This window comes from Cryptomeria japonica, chromosome 7 (genome assembly GCF_030272615.1).
Source record: "Cryptomeria japonica chromosome 7, Sugi_1.0, whole genome shotgun sequence".
NCBI lineage: Eukaryota > Viridiplantae > Streptophyta > Pinopsida > Cupressales > Cupressaceae > Cryptomeria > Cryptomeria japonica.
Window position 1 is genome coordinate 10,077,335 of NC_081411.1, and position 21,028 is coordinate 10,098,362.

At 37.9% G+C, this 21,028-nt stretch overlaps 1 protein-coding gene across 6 annotated transcripts; it reads left to right on the forward strand.

The window, feature by feature from the left end:
• Positions 1–246: 246 nt before the first annotated feature.
• Positions 247–19,136, forward strand: LOC131032137 (uncharacterized). Of its 6 annotated transcripts, XR_009358460.1 has the most exons (9): positions 247–625; positions 5,718–5,796; positions 6,236–6,300; positions 16,355–16,537; positions 16,638–16,942; positions 17,058–17,242; positions 17,692–18,292; positions 18,414–18,539; positions 18,629–19,134. XR_009358460.1 is itself a non-coding variant. In XM_059208952.1 (6 exons), exons 4-6 carry the CDS (start codon positions 6,289–6,291, stop codon positions 18,878–18,880), a joined length of 390 nt encoding a protein of 129 aa, XP_059064935.1. In that variant the 5' UTR covers positions 252–625; positions 3,437–3,513; positions 5,718–5,796; positions 6,236–6,288; the 3' UTR covers positions 18,881–19,014. The 6 variants fall into 6 exon arrangements, 2 of the variants coding, with proteins under 2 accessions (XP_059064935.1, XP_059064934.1); XR_009358458.1 differs by having other exon boundaries at positions 16,355–16,942; positions 18,629–19,136; XR_009358459.1 differs by lacking the exon at positions 17,692–18,292 and having other exon boundaries at positions 16,355–16,942; positions 18,629–19,132.
• Positions 19,137–21,028: the final 1,892 nt, after the last annotated feature.

The following is a 21,028-nucleotide window of genomic DNA, read 5'->3' on the forward strand; positions in this document are numbered from 1 at the left end:
CTCTGTCGTTGACTCCTTCGCTACTCAGGAATGAGATTTAACCCATCCCTCAAATGGCCCTCTACTGCTCCCTACATTCTTCTATCACTACTACACAAGAGGGGTATTTAAGACATTAATTTAAGACAAAAGATTACTTTTGTCTTAAATATAATTTTTTTTGTTTAATTACTTTTTTTATTATTTAATTGTCTAAAAATTAAGACAATAGGGAAAACACGTTTCTAAAACTATATTGTTTCCCTCCAGTCTTTTATTTTCTTCTATCACTAAGCTCAACATGTCAATGCTTCTCCGACGGCAGCGGCATCATGCGAGGCGTTCACAGTGTTCATGATCAATGGCGGGATCGCGGGAAGGAATGGAGGGGTTTTATTTAACCTACAAAATCCTCCCATATTTTCCCATCCAGCTAGCAGAGGCAAGAGCTACAGGGGAAGTAGGAGCACCGGGAGCAGAGGCAACAAACCAAGCTTTTATTCAGAACCTCAAGATTTTGAAGCATCCGTTGATTCAGAACCTCCAACTGATGTCATTTCGTGTACTGGTTTTCCAGCTCCAGATCGAGGGGTTTAGAGATCTTCAACAGTTTTCGATGCCATAGCCGGCCCAAGGGTTGAATCAGGTAAGTTCTTGCTTGAAATTTCCTAAAACATTTGCAACATATCCATTTTGTGCAGTCCTTGCAATCATTTCATTTTTTCCCTTAACATCTCTTCGAGATGTTCTATCAAACGGTTCAGGTGCATTGCTTATGATTCCACATTTGCATGTGCATCTGCTAGAACATTTCCAACTTTAATATCTGCCAAAAACCCATTTTCTGCAACTCTTGCTATCATAAGCTTCAACCATGAAGCATGGATTCATCCTCCGCTACCATTGCCCTGTCCGAGCCCAAACTCTGTGGGTTAGTATATTCAAATACATTACATTTCTGGGGAACCCAAATACGCATCCTTAATTTGTAATTTATTACCTTTTACGAAGATCAATGGGTAAGCCCTCATCGTCAAATCTCTGGTTTTTGTAAACTATAGCAGATATTTCCATGGAATACTTGTGTGGAAACACTGTACTTTTAGTTAATCCTCCCGCATTTATGAGAATATGGTGACCCATAGGATTGATGTTCATTGTATCATAAAAATGAGGGGCTTAGCAACTTATTAGGGGATGCAGGGCGCTCAGATTTCTCTTTCTGGCGATTACAAATGGTTCTGTGACTGCGTGTGTCCTCAGCCTGAAAACCCAAAACAAGAGCCAAGTCATGATTGAATGGCATTCTTACTTTGAGCGAGACCAACCCAGTAGCTGGAAGTTCTCCCGCTGAGTCCAACAGAGCCCTATGAGGTGGGTGGGAGGAAGAGGGGGTGTAATGTCCCCTTCTCTAATGACTTATAGAAATAGGGGAGAATTAGCTTCTTTCCTCAGAAGTCTCAAACAATGCTTAAATAATGATTATAAAGGTTTACTGTATAATTGTCATTGCTAGTCTGATAGGGTAATTAAATCTACGTAAGGTGGTCTTGACAAATATATAATCCTTTTCTGCAACTTATAATCTGCTTGGATGCTGCTGACACCGATCTAACTTGAAAGAATATGCTATGAGAGATCCTTTCTAGGCTAATGCAAAAAATTAGTTCTAGGCTAATGCACAAAATTAATTCTGTGTGGAAGCTGCTAAAAGAGCAATGAAAATAAATACATTACCAAAGATCTCAATTGTATTTTTGTGTAGTATTTGGATGTAATTTCTGAGTTTGGTGCATATCAATGAAGTTACCTATTAGGGATATTCTGAAAAGGTTTTCTATTATTGATGCCTGATGATTGTACTTAAAGGAAGTAGAGGTGCGGAATGTGCTTCCTACACTAAGCTATGAAAGGAGGTATCATGCACCTTGGATTCATGTTCTCTTTAAAAACAAGTAAGACTCGAGTTATAAGTTTTACTCTTATTGTTGATAGTTCATGGTATATTCAGGGAAATAGCAGCACATCATCATCTGAATATTTAGATGAATGAGCAGCAAGACCTTATCCAAGGACAGATGAATACTTCAATGAAATGATATACCAGCATACTGAACGCACTTCCTTACTCATGAACTGGCAAACCACACCCAAATGACTCAAACTGAACCAAAACAATCTCAAATGATAATATATTTTAAAAAACTCAGAATTTCTGTTTTCAAAACAACTGTAGCATGTAGGTACAGCAGGGTACAATCCTTTATTATTGACAGTACTCACCAAAGTCTACCTTGTTTTGGGTTTGCATCAACAAATATCCCTTAGATGCCTAAGGACAAGGTATTTTGAGCACTCAAATAGGGGTGCTTCAGCTCCACATTCCCACACCCCCTTCTCATGTGGTATGGCCGCCTCTAGGGTGTACAACCTTCTCAAATCTCCATAATTCTTTCTCAATAAGGCACGACCTACAGTCATATATGCTAGTAATAACAGAAATAACAGGTTAAACTAATACCCATGCCCAAAAATGAATCATTGACATGTTAAACTATGAAGTATCTTTCTTTGATCTTCACAGATTTCTTGTGCAATGTGGAAGAAAACCCATACAAATCTTTGACTACCATCCCATGCAACTCACCATGTATTCTTCTTTGATCATTCAATACTGTATTGTTGCGTTCTTCTCACTGATTTTTGAGGAACCTTGTGGGACTGTTAATAACTGCATACCATGGCATTTGCTTTGTGTGTTTGACTTTTGATTTACTGTGTCCACTTTGATGTCAGAACACTTTTAACCCCTGGCAATGTTACTGTTCTTTAGAACTTTATACTACCTTTTCCTCTATTTTTGAGTGTTGTAATGGGATCCTGCAAACACTACAATTTTCAAATCACTGCTCTTAGGCCTATTAATATGAATCTCCAAAACATTTCTTATATCTCTTTTAGGTTATAGTGTGATTGCCTACTTTTGATAGGTATTTTCTGATTATGGTGTTGTGGTTGTCCTTAAGCTGAGCTTTACTGCACATGATTGTCATTTTTGTGTCATGACAGGGAATCTAAATGAATGTACTAATATATTTCTTGCATCATTACATGACTCATAAAAATACTCCCCTTATCACTGCTATTTGGATTTGAATTACTTCGTTGGCTCCTATTGAGTTGCTATTGTGACAGTCACCTTTACCTCTGCCTTCAAACTGAGATTTCTCAATGTATTTATACTGCTCTCATTGGCTTTTTATTAAACTCTCTTTGGATCATTGTTCCTGAATCTTTAATTATGAGTGTTGTAAATCACAGTCTCTGTCTTTGGTTCATCTTGTAGGCTTCTACTGTATTGTCATTTATTGATGCATTGACTGTTAAAACCTTTGCACTTGCTGTCATATTGTTGTGTACAAGCACTGAAGCATGACTGTCCTGTGTTTCTTGAAAGGTCTTCTTCACAGTGTCCACTTGCAAGTTGCTGAGAGAGATGTGCTACATGAAATGGTCAAGATAGTAAAGAAAAAGGTCTGGAAGAAAGCTTGTGTATAATATGCACATGTTTTGTTGGGTTGTAGCTCAAATGATTTATGGTTTCTGGGCTTAGTGCATATTTTCAGCAATCCTTTATGTGGGTGTTAATTTTTTGTATTTTGCAACTGGATTTAAATGTTAGAGAAAAGATCTTGGTCCTGCTAGATACATGGGAGGAAGGTTTTGGGGGGCCAAATGGAAAATATCCACAATATTATTCTGCATACCACGAGTTACTGGTAAGAATAAAAAATAAAATGAACCTCAAGGAATTTCAACAAATCTCTCGGCTGAATATATTTGACTGAATCTGCCAATGGCGGGTTAACACATTTACCTTGATATGAATCCTCATTTTTGTCATCTAGATTTGTTTTCTAGCCCACATACTTTAAATGCCATATGGAAGTAGTGATATTGTAAAACTATTTTAGGGTTCAGATGCATTGCAACAGGGATGTTGGCATAATGTCATTAATTGTGTTAATGATCATGCATGATATCATGTATCAAGTTTTTATTTTGAAGTTTCATTTGTCATTTTAGAGTCTGTGGCTCTAGGGCGTAGAGTATGTAAACTTGAGAGTGAGTGCAACTCTTTTAATATTATATGATAATGTGGTATATCAAATTTTGAAAACTGTGAGCATGTGGCATTGAAGCTAACATCATTTTCATATTGTATTAGTGTGACTATGCATTATTTGCATTTAATATAGCTTTGAATATTTTTATACCTCTTTGAAATTTCCAACTTTGGCAGAATTTCCCCCTTCTAAACCTACTAAATGTTTTGAAGCTTTTTACTATGAAAACTGGTAGTGCAGGCTAACACAAGCAGTTTTGCTTGTGAACAGTCAGAGAATAACAAATGCCACAGTTATGAGATGCTTACATAAAGTGTTGTTAGGATATGTTGTACACTTTGCAAGTCCTTGTTATAAATTGACCTCTCATTAAATAAGGCGCTAGTCTTGTGAGAAATCTCAAGATTTGTTGGATGACGCACTACATCACTTGGCATTTCAAAATTAGAGAAAACATTTGAGGGTTCATCTCTCCTATTTGATGATAGTCATGGAAAAACTATTGCCACATCATGTTAAAGTCTTTGAATCTTATTCAAAAGTAATTTCCATTGGTTCCTATTTGTAAACTTCTTTTGTGATTGTACATGTACCTGATTGGTTTATCGCATCTTTATTATCCAAGGACTTAGCAACACATGGTCAATTATCAGAGACATTATAATACATTTAGATTCGACTTCTTACCAATTCATGGTATATTCAGGGAAATAGCAGCACATCATCATCTGAATATTTAGATGAGTGAGCAGCAAGACCTTCTCTAGGGACAGATGAATACTTCAACGAAATGATATACCAGCATACTGAACACACTTCCTTACTCATGAACTGGCAAACCACACCCAAATGACTCAAACTGAACCAAAACAATCTCAAATGATAATATAATTAAAAATCTCAGAATTTCTGTTTTCAAAACAACTGTAGCATGTAGGTACAACAGGGTACAATCCTTTATTATTGACAGTACTCACCAAAGTCTACCTTATTTTGGGTTTGCATCAACAAATATCCCTTAGATGCTTAAGGACAAGGTATTTTGAGCACTCAAATAGGGGTGATTCGGCTCCACATTCCCACACCCCCTTCTCATGTGGTATGGCCGCCTCTAGGGTGTACAACCTTCTCAAATCTCCATAATTCTTTCTCAATAAGGCACGACCTACAGTCATATATGCTAGTAATAACAGAAATAACAGGTTAAACTAATACCCATGCCCAAAAATGAATCATTGACATGTTAAACTATGAAGTATCTTTCTTTGATCTTCACAGATTTCTTGTGCAATGTGGAAGAAAACCCATACAAATCTTTGACTACCATCCCATGCAACTCACCATGTATTCTTCTTTGATCATTCAATACTGTATTGTTGCGTTCTTCTCACTGATTTTTGAGGAACCTTGTGGGACTGTTAATAACTGCATACCATGGCATTTGCTTTGTGTGTTTGACTTTTGATTTACTGTGTCCACTTTGATGTCAGAACACTTTTAACCCCTGGCAATGTTACTGTTATTGGACCCTTTCAGAATAATATGGAGATATTCTTTAACTGTATATTAATCTTGAAACAAAAAACTAACAAAGTAATTTGAAAATTGCAGAAGGGAACAACACCATTAGTAGAGAGAAAGCAAATATAAGGAAAGCAAATTGAACAAATCAAGCACTTTGCAAAGAAAGGTATGTTTATAGATGTTCAAAATGTTGTAATTTTATCTTTAGTAAATCATTATTATATCATTTTATGAGAGAATTTCATCTACTTGTTGATATTCACGTATCCTTCCTTGATATGATACTTGTCATAGAGAAATATTTATGGGGAATTATTTAATCCTTAATGACATCTAATCCTTGCTAGAATTTAATAAGTCAAAAAAACTACTAAAAGAACTCTCTTATAAATTGAAAATGAAAATGAGTAGTAAGTAAGAACTTGAAAGCTTTTAGTTTTATACATAAATTCACATTGAAGATGATTGTGAAAATAGTCGAAGTGTAGTGTTGAGGACAAGGAAATTTGGACACATAAATTACCTCATATTGGGTTGCATAATCTTGGTATTTACTCTATATTTTGTTGCTCATTCTTTAATTAATTTAAATCCATGTATTTCAGGTTATTCTACCTTGGCAATTCTATTAGGGCTATTTTCTTGGTTTCTATACGAAATGGCAGACCAGGTATTTATGTTGTTATTTTTGGTACTCGCAGTATTTTTGATATTTGAGACTCAACTTGAACTGGCATTCCTCGTGTGTAATGGCATTGTTAATGTATTATTTGAGCTTTACTATCCTCTTTTCAATATCCTTATATCACATTGTCTTAACTGTCTTTATGCTGCAACATTGTTGACAAATGAAACCCTTGTCAAAATGAGATCATTGAATCTTGATGGTTCTATTTGGACTGCTTTTTATGCTGATCAATACTTTGATTTTAGATTGTAATGACGAGTTCTTCAATTTCATCATGGTAATGACGAGTTCTTCAATTTCTATGTGATGCAAATCTTTGTGATGTTAGTCTTTTCATGCCCAAATGAACTATCTTTGAATCCATGCTGCTCATAACTTCTCATTATGGGACTGCTTGTGTTTTGAATTATTGACTATATCTTTTCTTTTGAGAATGTTGTGCCTTTTACTGTCTTAGGCCTCTTTTCTTACTGTGTTGACTTTGGTGGTGACCATCACTGTCAAATGGCTTAACATGAGAGACTTTTGTGATATGATCTTAACTAGTTCATAAATGTCTGTGTGCAGTTGTATATAACACTATCTATATGTGTGTGTGTGTGGTTTTTCATGTTTCAAATGATACTCAATAGACATTCTTTTTTAGGTCAGATTTCATCTAGAGAACATAGGATGCCTGTCCTCTTTCTCCAAGTGTGCCCTGGTACTATTAATGTAGACTATTCCTTACCTGATTTCATGAGTATTGGCTTATGACTATTGACCTGCTATTATTTTTGTTTAACAATATAAGCATTGATAGGTCTTAAAATGAACATTTCTATAATTATTACGCATAAACTAATGGAGTGGACATTAGGTGTGAATCAAACATGGGGCATTTAACATAGAAACATATGCAAATGTACACACACAAAATTAACAAGATGATAGGAATTTTTGTTTATATAATCATAATTTTTAGGAGGAGGATACGACGAGGTCTACTTTAGAGTCTCACTACCCAAAGCCCAAGAGAGGTTATTTCCACTTTTGTGTATCTCATCTTAAAGCCATGATTCCAAAGTTTCAAATTTATTAAGATATAACATATCATGCACCTAAGAGACATCTTCTTTTCAAAAAGAAGAAACACTTGAAGTAAAATCCGTTCTCTTATTGCTGATAGTACATGGTGCTGTAGCGTCCTAAAATTGCGACACTTACAATTTCGACTGCATTTTGGTCTTCACGATGGCGACGCAACACGCAACCTGAATGGAGACCCTGAAACTTGCTCACGACACTGAAAACTGCATTTTTCAAGCACCCTGGCCTGAACCTCCTTGCACCCTGCTGTCCCGGGAGGTGGGACCAGAGCGCCCAGCGCCCTGGTCCCCAGGACCATGGCGCTGTTGACGTGTATTTTGTACACAATCATACACAGAATAAAATACCAATAGGCATCTTATCCTCTCTTGAGAAAATAGTCTCTAACTGCTGAAGATTTGCGTAATGGATCAGTTAGGTAGACTCCAAGGTTCTTTTAGTAGGGTCTCTACGTGTGGACAAGCTTTTTTAGTGGTATGATGTGATTTGCTGTTTCCTCCAAGGGGTCTTACGCATTCTAAAGCTCGAAGATTTTACTAAACTAAAAGGAACTTTCAAAAAAAAAGCAAAAGATAGGGTTTAAAGAGGTCTAATCTAGCCTAACCCTATGAATGACTTAGTATGGACGAGATTTGGCAAGACTCAACCAACCTCAATTTTGCCATAAGATAACAACTCAATTGAAATTAGTGCGATCTTCTAAGGTAATATAATGGTATTCAATGCATCAAAAGATCAAGGACACTACTACGAAGGTACATATCCAAGACACAATGATAATTGAAGATTAAGGACTCAAAGTGTTCTCCAGTCGACCACACAAGGCGTTCCTACAATCAGCAAGAAGCTAGTGGTTTGGATTACGAATCCTACCAAATATCAAATCTCACACTTAGTCTTTCAAATTAACAAACTACTTCGATTGAGCACGATTCAAGTGTATCAAACAACCATGAAGATAACTCAAGAAATTTGCAACAAAACACCATAACTTCAATATTTTATTGATTTCCAAATCATCATGTACAACAATTGCTTGAATTTCTCTCTTCAAGACTCAATCTTGCTATAAAATAAAATTGCTTATAACTCTAATCAACTATTGACTCTCTATTACACTATTAACTATTACCAAATGAAATGAAAAATGGGGGTATAAATAGCATCCCCAGTTACAATGAAAGGTCCAGATTGAAAGTAAATCAACGGACAAGATCATGACACCTAAACCCTAATTAGGGTTTGTTACAAATGACCTCCTTTTTACTGAACAATATTAAATACATAGCCAAATATTAAATTTGGCACAAAAACCTAGGAGGTATCAACCAATGAGAAATAAGATGTCATGTCATCTGTAACAACCTTTCATCTAGAATCTTATTCCCTTTCCAATTCTCTTTCTTAGCATATGCAATGAATTTTGTCACGATTCCTTCGATTTCTGTGATTGGAATCTCGGGAAGATTCTTGATACTTTCTTCTAAGTGGATGATCTGATCGAATGCATCTAGAAGAGCTGCGTCCCAAGTAGGTTCAAGTTCCTTCGTTCTATCAATCAGGAGCATGGTGGCGTACATCTGATCATACTGTTCATTTGTAACATCTGCGTCCTTGCGAAAGATGATCTTGATTCTATCCTCAAATTCTTGCATATCCACATCTGTCTCGACCTCGATCCTTCTGCCAAGAATGGTACGAAGTACCTCAAATACTCTGTCCTGGATCGGATTGATCACCTCCTCAACTTGGCCACATCTAGTACTGATGTCTTCAAAGAAAACATTCTTCATATGGAGTAAGGTTGACCAATGAAACAAACTGTGATATTCTCCATCCAAGATCTTCTCTTGTGCTAAGACCTTCCTTGATGTGTGTCTAATAACTTTCAAGACAGGAATGATGACATCCTTGGTATGGGCGAATGCAGCTACTGTTATCATCAAATTGTGGATCATCTCAAGAACCTGGATAGCTTGATGAATAATCTTCATCATCCTTGTTACAAACTCTATAGCCACTGTATGAGATCTATCCATCCAATTACTTGTACGTTGGACCATGTTCCTGAATCTTTCTGCTTCATTGATTGATTGAAGTGGAAGTGCTTGCACTGGTGATCTAGCTGGATCCTGACGTCCCAAAGGTTCATTGATGTGACTGAAATATGTCCTCCATGCACCGACCTCTCTCTCAAGCTTTCTATTCTTTTCCACTTCTTCTCTAAGCTTGTCCTTCAATGCTTCAAATGTGTCGGTGGCATCGTCTAAAGTCTGCTCTGCTGTGGATGGTCCTAACTCAAAAGTCTGTATATCATATTCCTCTGCTAGGATCTCACCCTCATATTTGTCTGCTGCCGGTGTAGCTATCTGCAGTTTTCTGGATCCAGTCTCATCTCGAATCATCTTGGACATCTTGGTAGCCTTCTTCTTTTCTGTTACTTCATGTGAGCGTCCAACAAGGCTCTCTAAATCAATTGCATTGTCCTCGTCCTCTATTACGATCACCTTAGTCAATCTTTCCTTCAACCAATCTGGGATATTCGATCTTGTCTCTTGAACTTGAATCTCTTTATGCACTATTTCTTCTTGTCTGGGAGGAGATGTCATTTCATTGTCTTCTTTGTCTTCATCCAACTCATAGTCTTGGAGAGATCCATCTGACGAAACATGCTGTGCCTATCCTTCCTCCTGTCTGTCATTCTGTACCATAGACTCCATGGATTCTTCTACTTGAATTGTTGTATTCTCTGATCTAGAAGAAGTACCTGGTACTTGATCTTTGTTGGCCCCCTGCTTTTTCTTGGAAGACTCTTTCTTTTCTGTTCTTTCCTTTCTCTTCGAACCTCTCGGATGGAGATTGCCCTCACCGGCACATCGAAGGTTACCTTCACCTGAACTCCTAGGATTGGGATTGCCTTCACTCACACTGGCTCCACCTTCGGCTGATTTTTCTTCCAAAGTGAAAGACATAGCTATGCCTTGTTCTCTCAACTTCTGATGCTGAACGTCTACCCATCTGCGAGTACAAGACAAGACTGGTGCCATCAAAGCATCTAAATCCACGACCTCGGGCTCATTCCAATCCAACCTTATTGTTTTGCTTTCTCTATCATAGGAAGACTGGATATGCCTGCCATTGTCCTGAGCTTGGTCGGCCACTCTGTAAATCCTGCATTTCTTGATGAAATCCAAAGGCAATCTAGAATGTATTTTTCGTTTCACTTCAAGATCATCTAGGAGGTTCATCATAAAATCCTCAATTTGATGCTCATGTCTAAATCTTCTACCGACCGTCTCTTCCAAATGTCCATGTGGATCAAAGCTATTTCTCCAAGCAAAAGATGAAAAAGAATACAAGGCTAACTCCTTCTCTGCGTCATCCATGGCTAAGACATTAGGACATACCTCAACTGAATTACCCAAAATAATAGGTACCTGAACTCCATTCTGATGTCTGTGTCTGAATGCCTTCACATATGCTGCCAACTGCCTTGTTACCTCAAGTAACACAATTCTGTCTGTCGGATACCTCGGCAACATGTATGGAGGTAAAGGACATCCATGCACTCTAATGTAAGTGAATTTGGGAAACTGAATGAACCAAGCACCGTACCTCTTGATGAATTCCTGGGCATCCTGAGATAATCTATTGTGAATCCCACCTTGCAACGTCCTTGTGATGTTCATCGTGAAAGTATCATTAACTAACTTGTAGTTTTTCCCTGGCGGATGATGCAAGTAGGTATAGGATTCACAAGCTCTGACCTTGCCGGGTCCTCTTCCAATCACTCCTCTGTGAGGTAGTCCTGTGTACTCAACACTCCTGATCAAAGCATAGATGACGTATGAACTCATGTGGAAGGACTTAGTAGCCCTGAGTCTCCTCAACTGTACGTCTAAGCAATGGCTAATTATCCTAGCCCAATGTATCGTACCCTTTCCTTGAACAATCACCTGGATGAAGTAAAACATCCACTTCTCAAAATAGAAGGCATGAGGTGCTCCTGTAACTCGGTTGAGCATAGTAATCAAATCTCTGTATTCCTCCTGGAAATCAATCCGGTGCGGTGTGTTCGGTACCTTGCTTAGACGGGGACGACTCTTGAGTAGCCAGTTCTTGTTGATTATGCTTAGGCAAGCATCTGGATCATCATCGTACACTGATCTGGCTCCTTCAATGCTCTTATATATCATGTCCCTGTGCTCTGGAAGATGGAAAGCTTCACTTATAGCTTCCTTTGAAAGGTACGCCAAAGTGTTTCCCTCATTGGACACAATTGTCCTGGACTGTCGATTGTAGTGACGGGCACACTCGATCATCAACTCGTGGCACTGAATAGCTGGAGAAAAACCGGCCGCCTTGATGATGCCACTCTCTATTATTCTCCGGGCGACAGGTGATGGCTTGCCAATGTAAGGGACCTCTCGAAACTTCTTCGTGCTAAAGTTCCCCAAGTTTGTATCTCCAATGTTGCTCCATTTCGACACGATCTTGGTCTCCACTTCTTCGGTCTTCTGATCTTCTTTCATGAGAGCTGAGCGACTGGTGGATGCTCCCGCCTTCGGGGTCGCCATACCTACACAACATTTCATTATAAGGACTAGATTTTGCAATAAATAACATAGATTAGAGAGAGAATTTTTTAGGAAACATCATGATAAGTCTCTAGAGTTATCATTTCCTAAAAAAACAACGATGATTGAGCTAAGAGATTCAAAATTTGAAAATTTCAAAATTTAAAATATGACGATCAATAAATAAAACAATAAAATCAAGTCGCCATACCTCAATAGAGAGCTAACTCTAGAATGCAAAAAAGACAAAATTCGCCTAGGCAAAATTGATGTATAAATGGTCTTCAACGTTATCTCCTCAAGAAATCAACTTCGCCACCTTTGTCTTCAATGTGATCTCCTCAAGAAGTCAACTTCGCCACCTTTGGATTGAACGTGATCTTCAATTGCACCTTTGACGTAGTCTTCAACCCTTGGCAAATTCGCTCAAATGAAGATCTTGCAATATCGCACCACCTTGGATGTACTAGCGCCTCCTTGGATAATAGTTCGCACCTTTGGATTTGAATAGAAATTCGCACTCCACACTTGAAATATGCCTCGCACTTCCTTCTTTCTCCTCAAGATCGCATGTAGAAGGCTAAAAATGATTATGTGAAAGTGATTATTTTCACCCTCCATATATAGCGCTTGCATTGCATTCATCCCTCAAGGCCGACTTGGAAAATAAAACCATTTTTAAATGATTTTCAATAAAATAACAAGGCCGACTTCCAGTTATAGCGCTCCATTCGATTTTAATAATTAATTAATAATTAATTAAATGCCTTTCGTTTTTAAATTATCAATTTCGATTTTTAAATAAAGGCAAAATAATTAATAAATGATCAACGCCATATTAAATGCTAATTTAAATAGGATTTTCAATTTTATCGAACTTAGCATTTAAGGAAAATTTGAAATGTTTATTTGGCGCCAAAATTATGAAAATGAAAGGGACGTACCTCATCGCTCTGGTCCCTTGGAGAGGGACAGGAGCGATCCATGATTTTGTCATGTTTCTTGCAATTTTAACGTTCATCTCCTTCCTTTCCACGTTCAATATCGATCATTTTGATGGATCCTTTGAGTTAGATCGTCTTGCATGTGCGCGTATGTGCCTTTGGGTGTTCATTGCCCTAGTCCTTGTTCAAAGGACAGGAGCGATCTCCATTTTTCACGTTCAATATGCATCTTTGATCTTCGATCTTTCATTGTGAAGCGAATATCATCTTTGCTCGTTTCTTCTACGCTTGTTCCATTTGTTTGCATGTGGTGTTTGGACATTTAGAGGGATCATCGCCCTTGTCCCTTGGAGAGGGACAGGAGCGATCCATGTCTTTCTCCATAATCTTGGCAATTTCTAACTTCAATCTTCGTTGTGATGTCCTCCAAACGCCGTCCTTTACCATGCCCATCCTTGCTTTGCCTCGACTTTGAAGGAATATGAGTGTTTTTGATGGGATCGCCTTGGTCCTTGTCCAAAGGACAGGAGCGATGTGAGCTTTTAGCATGTTTGACGATGTTTGGACGTTCAAAACACTTGCATGTGATCTTCAAACGATGTCTCGAACCTTGTATGACCTTATGAAGTCTTGACTTAGCACGCATTTGAAACAAAATGGAGAGTCCAAGGCAAATCGCCCTGGTCCCTTGGAGAGGGACAGGAGCGATATGGTCCCTATGTTCATTTTGGTGATTATTTTACGTTTGAAATCTTCGTGTATCACCTTCCTATCATACCATGGACCTTCTAAGACCTTGCAAAACTTTGACCCTACGTAAATCTTGCATGAAGTGGCCAATATATCCAACATCGCTCTGGTCCCTTCCTGAGGGACAGGAGCGAAGTTCATCATTATGTGCTTGTTCTTGTTTGTACCAACTTGCAATCATCTTCATTACGTGAAATGATGTCCTTTCGACCCTCTTGGTTGCTCGAAACTTGATTGTCTTTTGAAATTTATGTCATTATGTAGATATCGCTCTGGTCCCTTCCCAAGGGACAGGAGCGATCTGGGTCTTAGAGTGTAAATCTCTTCATTGTGATGACCTTTAAGTGCTTGTGCTCGATGAAGATGTCTTGAAATGTCCTTGCCACCCTCGTTCCTTGACTTAGATCGATTTCAAACTTAAGTAAAAGGCAATATAACCATTGTATCGCCCTGGTCCCTTGGAGAGGGACAAGAGCGATCCATCTCTTGTAGCCTTCATTTCATTTTGTCAGGTTCCAAATTTATATTCAACGGATTCGTCATGCTCTACTCCATTCATCCATGCCTTGATATCGTCCGCAACTTGGCAAGAAAATTAATTATAACAAAAATCGCTCTGGTCCCTCCCTGAGGGACAGGAGCGAACTAGGTCTTTTGGGACCCTTGTGGACGTTTAAAAATCTTCAATTTGTATTCAATGAGTTCATCTCACGCTCTTCCTTGCCTTTGGACGTAAACTTATCTTGATTTTTGCCTGGATTTTGCCCAATGAAGGACATCGCTCTGGTCCCTGGGAGAGGGACGGGAGCTATAAGGTACTTCGCCCTGGTCCCTTGGAGAGGGACAGGAGCGAACTTTGCATTCTGGACCATTCTCCTCCATTTTTGCATCTCAAATTATATTCATTTGGTAAAGCATCTCCCTTTGGACGTCTTCAAATCATCGAGTCGCCAAAATCTTGCAAGGACAAGGCAAAATTTGATTTGTAGCTCCGGTCCTTCACTGAGGGACAGGAGCGATTTTCCTCCTGGAGGCGTTTCGGTGCTCATGAAAATCTTCAATTTATATTCAATGGAAAGATCTCGCCGTTCTCCATCACTTCCAATTTGAAATTCGTCTTGACTCTGCAGGAATAGTGAGATATTTGGAAAAGAGCTCCCGTCCTTGACTGAGGGACAGGAGCGATTTTCCTCCTACAGGCCAAAATAACATGATTTTTCACATTTTAACACTTCACAAGGCCAAAACAAATCATTTCCAATGCCCAGGAGCAAAGATCAAAAAGTCAAAATTTAGTCAAAATATTCAATCGAACAAAAAATTCACACTTCTCTCTCAACATTTAGACAAATTTAAGCTCTGCATCAACATTCCAATTGAACATTAAACCATTCTGGCGAATTCATTGCATTCAAAATTTGCATCCTAGAAAAGGAAGCTCAAAAGCTCTCAAAAACGACTGGATTTTGGCCTGAAAAGACAAAAATAAAAACCCTAAGGCTTGACCCTAAATCCAGACAACTAACTGACTAACAAAATCCTAAAAACGAAAGCGAAAACGAACGAAAAACGAGCAAAAAAAGGGGGTCCCCATTTGCGATGGGGCGATGTGTGAAATGGTCACAACAGGCGCCCAGCGCCCTGGTCCCTGGGTCCTATTTTGGGCCCGGTCTCCTAAGGGGTCTCGGGTCTTTTTGTTTGCAATTTGGAAATTAACTTTCCTGGTCGGCCTAAGGTCGGGAAAATCAGTCTATCAGCCCTAAATGACAAGTATATAAACTACATTTTCCTCTTTCATTCGATATAGGGATGATGATGATGGAAAAGGCGTGGAAACTATACTCAAACATTCAAGCATTCAAGCATTCAAGCATTCCTTCAAGCAATTGATCATTTCAAGTCTCCATTCAAGGCTAAGTGTTGCATTCAAGTCAAGGATTCAACCATTGAAGAGGAGATCACATACTACATGCTACATACAACATACAACATACAACATCTAAACCTTCGCACATAAGGATACCAACATCCTTAGAACAAGGTATTAATACTTGTTTTACATACATTTACATTTACAGCTCTTGCTCATTTCTTGGTTAATTCCAAAACCGGGGTTTGACCTAAAGGCAAACCCCTAATCCCTAACCCCCCAATCGTCTTCGCTTTTCTGTGTGTAGGTTGCAGGTACGTGGCTGAAATTGAAGATCTGGAATCCTTGTGCAGAGACGAACAGATCCCCCTTCGTTTCACGGATTTTTCGGAGGACCGTGGCGCCGGGCGCCATCGTCCCGACAACTTTTGCTCAAATTTGCAGGACAGCGCCGTATCGACATTTTACTGCTAATTCTAGGTCCGCAGCTTCATACTGTATTCCTATCTCAGTTTATAAGCGAATCTTTATCACTTTCTATGCATGCTTAGCTTAATTCTCCTATGCACATTCTTTACAAAAGAGGGTAGCCTTGCTTTCTTAACCCTTGAAACACATTTAGCATCCAATCTTGCATTGCGTGGGATTGGATCTTGTGGGTTTCAACCCCTCTTTTGAATGTAAAGTCTCTCCCCTAAGTGAAAACCATCGAATCCTAGCGAACCTCCCTTCTCTCTCCTCGGAGTTGGAAGAGGGGAGAACAACTAGGGTTCGATAGCGATTTTCCGCTTTACAGGTGCATTCAGGGAAATAGCACATCATCATCATCTGAATATTTAGATGAACGACCAGCAAGACCCACTCTAGGGACAGATGAATACTTCAACGAAATGGTGTATTGCATTTGCAATAGGTGCCAAAATAGGAAACTAAAGAAGCGATGACTTGTTGGTATCCATAGATTGAACTATGGGGTTTATATAGAAGAGGTACACTATAATTAACAAATTATTATTTTTTAAATAAATAAAGGTGCACATTATTCAATACATTATTATTGACCATTTCAATTGGTTTTCTGATAAAAAGCCGCTTCCAGTTCACAATATTTCTGAAGAACCAACAGATGTCACCGATGATAGCCACTCTCAAGATGAAGAAGAAGACACAGTTATGGATGAAGACACTTCAGAGATAAATGAGGCTGGTGTCAATGAATTCATCCAAGACTTCTACACATCTTTTGAAGAAGTTATTGATTCCCCCCTAGCTCAGTTGGCTACGACACCTGTTTTCCCAAATGCAGATACTTCTATATTGGCAGCACTTATGTTGTTGTTGAATTTGAAGGTTACACATGGACTGACAAATACATGCTTTACTGATATATTAAGGTAGGATTCAATATTCCTATAAATTAATGCTCTCAATGTCTTAAATTTTTTGAATAATGTGTATACTTATCTTATAAAAAACATTTGTTGCATCATGTTCCTGATGTGGGTTCAGTCAGAATTCTCCCACCAACAACCGAACAAGTTTCCTTGAGGAGTCTCATAGATTCACAATCAAGAATACTAAGGCTCCTACCAGATACTCCTGAAAATGTTCCAACCAGACAAGAAATACTTGTACAAATTCAGTTATGGGAAAGGGCATTGTTGGAGAGTGCAGGGCCTACCTCAGATGAACAGGTAAAATTAATTATAGATTTTTCATTTTCATAATTTAACAATTAATGATTTTTATTGTGTTTTATTTTCTTTAAATACTATGATTAGAACTTTATTATGATTGGTCATTAACCTTTATTCAATGGTTGTCCTCTTCATTTGTAGCATTGTAGATACTTTGGTCACTACAACTTAAGATGAACTGTCTCTGTTACATGTAACATCCTCTAGATACTTCTTCCTAGGAATCAATCACAAAGATGGAACAAACATAATCAGAACTATGAATGCTTGTGCGCCAATCCCAATCAAAACAAACAAAATCAAAACTACGGATATTGTCAAACAATCTTTCTCTTTATTGTTCGACCTTCATTCTTGTTGACTACTGCAACTTTACTGGCTGCTTAGAAATAGTTTCATATTTTGGTTGGGTTTCTAACAATTTCACAATCTCACTGTAAATACAGGAAATAAATGGCAAAGTGATTGATGCACCTATAGGAGCATCTACCTCAACCCCTAAGACTACAACAATATCCTTAGTGACTACAAAAGGAACGCAAGAAGTTACAATCTTGCTCACCTCAGAAGGAAATGTCTTGAAGGATGAAGTGGGGTTAAAATTTTTTCACTTTATTTTTCGTCGTGCAGAACAATTATTTGGAAATACCATTCAAATGGATTGGAGGAAGCAATCCAATGCTAAGAAAGAGGAACTCTTTAAAGATGTCATAACAACATTTGGAAATCCAGGTTTTAATAAAGATATCATTCTTGATATTGCACGGATACATGCACTCTAAACGAGATAATTTAAGGTCGAGTCTGACAAAAGACTTGAGATATCCACGTCCAGCTTGGATTATAGACCAAGTGACATGGGATGAACTTATGAAAGATGCCAAATTTAAGAGGAAATCCCACAATAATCCAAACTATAGGCCATCTACACGAGGAGGATCTAGAAGACGCCTTCGAGATACAACAAAAGCAACCCAAGCTAGGGTGTCAAGTATTGGATCCTATTAATTAGGATCTGGTGGGTATAATAGCATTCGTGGTGGTTTGGTGAGTGAATATTTTCATCTACTGTATTTTCTATTTCATAAAAAGTCATGAAAAACTTCTAAGTTAATTGTATCTTATGATTCATTATACCTTATAAATTTGGTTATGTTTGTTAATGTAGGTTCACCAATTTCAAAAGGAAGCTTCAGAGGAGGACCTAAAATATGCTTTATTACATGGTTCCCAAGGCCTACGACAACATTTGGTAGATCGAGGGGAGATTTTAGTGAGTGGTCATGAATCTGAGGTAAGTTCTTTATAATATCATATGACTTGTGCAATAATTTAACTAGAGGTATTAAGTTATTTAAATAAGTTAAATTTTTTTGTGTATAGGAAGCCCAACAATCACACTCATCAGGTAGTGAGCATGAAGAGGAGGTAGAGGATCATGATGAATTGTTTGTTGCACACAATGATTCGATTGTCATTCCTGAAACTCGGCAGGAAACCATCTTTGAATTTCAACAAGCGAGAGACAACAATATGGAGGAGGGTGTTCAATGTGATGAACTATCCACACCCACAATCAGAAAGGTGCCTTGTAAAAAGAGGACACAAAGCAAGAGGATGGATAGAAACAAGTGAACAAAAGACATGTTTGCTTCCTATCATTGTTCAGTTTTCATTGCTATTATAAACCTAATTTATATCATCATATTTTTTTAATTGATACTTGTGAATTTATTTACTCTCAAGCTCTTCCTTAAGAACATGTGGTGTTGGCTGTTTCTTAAATAATTATCAATTTTGATTAGGAAAGTAGGTAATTGTACTTGGTTTAGAGGTTGCTAAATTCCAGTAGCCTCACACTAATGATACCACATTGATAAATTATAACTTTCCGTACATAAGTGATGATAATAGAGATTAATCTATGGTAAAAAACAGAGCAATTATCAATTCTGTGACTGTCAAATCTGTGAGTAACTATTGTTAATTCTGTGACTGTCATGATAATAGAGATTAATCTATGATAAAAAACAGAGCAATTATCAATTCTGTGACTGTCAAATCTGTGAGTAACTTTTTTCCCAAAACAGTGTAATGACGAACTCCAGTGTATACTTCAAGCTAAATATGTTGCCTTTTGGAAACATGGATATGTTAGATTGTTACCAATGCGAATGCGTCTTGTGGTCAGCTATTCAAGTTATGGATCTTTTCACAAGAGCTGTTGCATATGATGCGATTATGGGTATGGTAGAAAAATGAGGGTTTTAAAAAAGATTGGTTTCCTTGCAGCAGTTGCTATTATAAATTTAAATAAAACTTAGAAATGAGGTTGAAACCGAGAGCTCATGCTTATCCAGAACAACGTGGACAACAATGTGGCAGTCCTTTATTTTCAAGGTTGGTGTTCTTTGGTTGGCTTGTAGTATGCTTATTTACAGCGGGGACTGTAGCCATGATATGATACAATATGAAGTTGCAGTGTAAACTCTTGAAATTGAAAACCAAGCAATGTTTCTGTATTGATCAAGCTATGAAAAACAGTGAATTACTGGAGCACAGACCTTCCCAGATCTCAAGATTGCAACTGTAGAGGAAAACAAAAATACACTTAAATACATCCATAGAAATAGAAGCCCAGATTTCTTTCAGTTTCAGACTGCTTATATTTTTTCCATTTTTGCCCATTTAATATCGCTATTATATTAACCCCTATAACACCTCACATGGCACTTTAACTTTACACAAAATATATTTTAATCTACTTATAACACCATGATATTGACAAGTCCAAAATACACTTTATGTTTTTTTTTTTTTGATTCAACTATAACACAGATCTGATCTAGCATTGCTAGTCATGGTGTTATGGATAATAGATACATAACATATAAATACATTTACCAAAAAGTGTATGGCTTCCAATTATTGAAACTTAAATTTTAAGGATAAGTATGATTCTTTGAAGAGCAAATGATACTATGTGGGTCACTGGCCTCAGACAAGTGCAACGAAGGTCCCAGATCAATCTCACACTGCGCTTGTCGGAGTTTATTGCACCACATGTCAAAAGTTGTGCTCAAATCAGGCCATGCTTTCTTAGATCTGAGGCAAGCACTTATCCAAATGTTAAAGATCCGTTCTTGATCTGCCATAGGAAGAGAGGTAGCCAAGTTTTAACCAGAGAAAGGCAGACAGATCTTTGACAAATCACTTGACCAATCTGTAGAGCTTGAAGTAGTCAAACTAGAATTTTGAATAAGGTCTCTGTGAAGGGATTCTGATAAATTTGACTAACGACCAGCTGTGCAAGTTCTTGTTCTTCAACAATCATTTTCACAGCCATGTCAGCTATCTCCAATGCAAACATTTCATCCAAAAGCCAACAGAGAGCAGAACTTGCAATGCTAATCTGATAAGAATTCCATGAAAAGTAGTTGGCAAATTTGCAGAGTTGTGATTTGACAATATCTAGATTATTCTGAAGCTCCCTGAAATATCTGCAAATGTTGGAGAGGTGGTTATCTGCATATTGTCGTGCAGAACTCTCTTTGTAATCTCACGGGCCTTGGATGATACTCCATTTGATGCTAAAGACAACAGTTCACTTAAAATTTCTCCCATGGTATTGAGAGGGTTGAAGTCCTGAACACATCCAGAGGTGGAAAGACGAACAGCTAAGTCAGGGGACAAATGCAATTGCAATGTGTTGACGTGTATTTTGTACACCATCATACACAGAATAAAATACCTAAAGGCATCTTATCCTCTCTTGAATAAAGC

Bases quoted from the DNA above. Each gene is read 5' to 3' on its own strand.
- LOC131032137 (XM_059208952.1), top strand. The intron at 18,540-18,628 runs GTAAGTTCTTTA...TTTTGTGTATAG, and splicing joins TGAGTGGTCATGAATCTGAG to GAAGCCCAACAATCACACTC.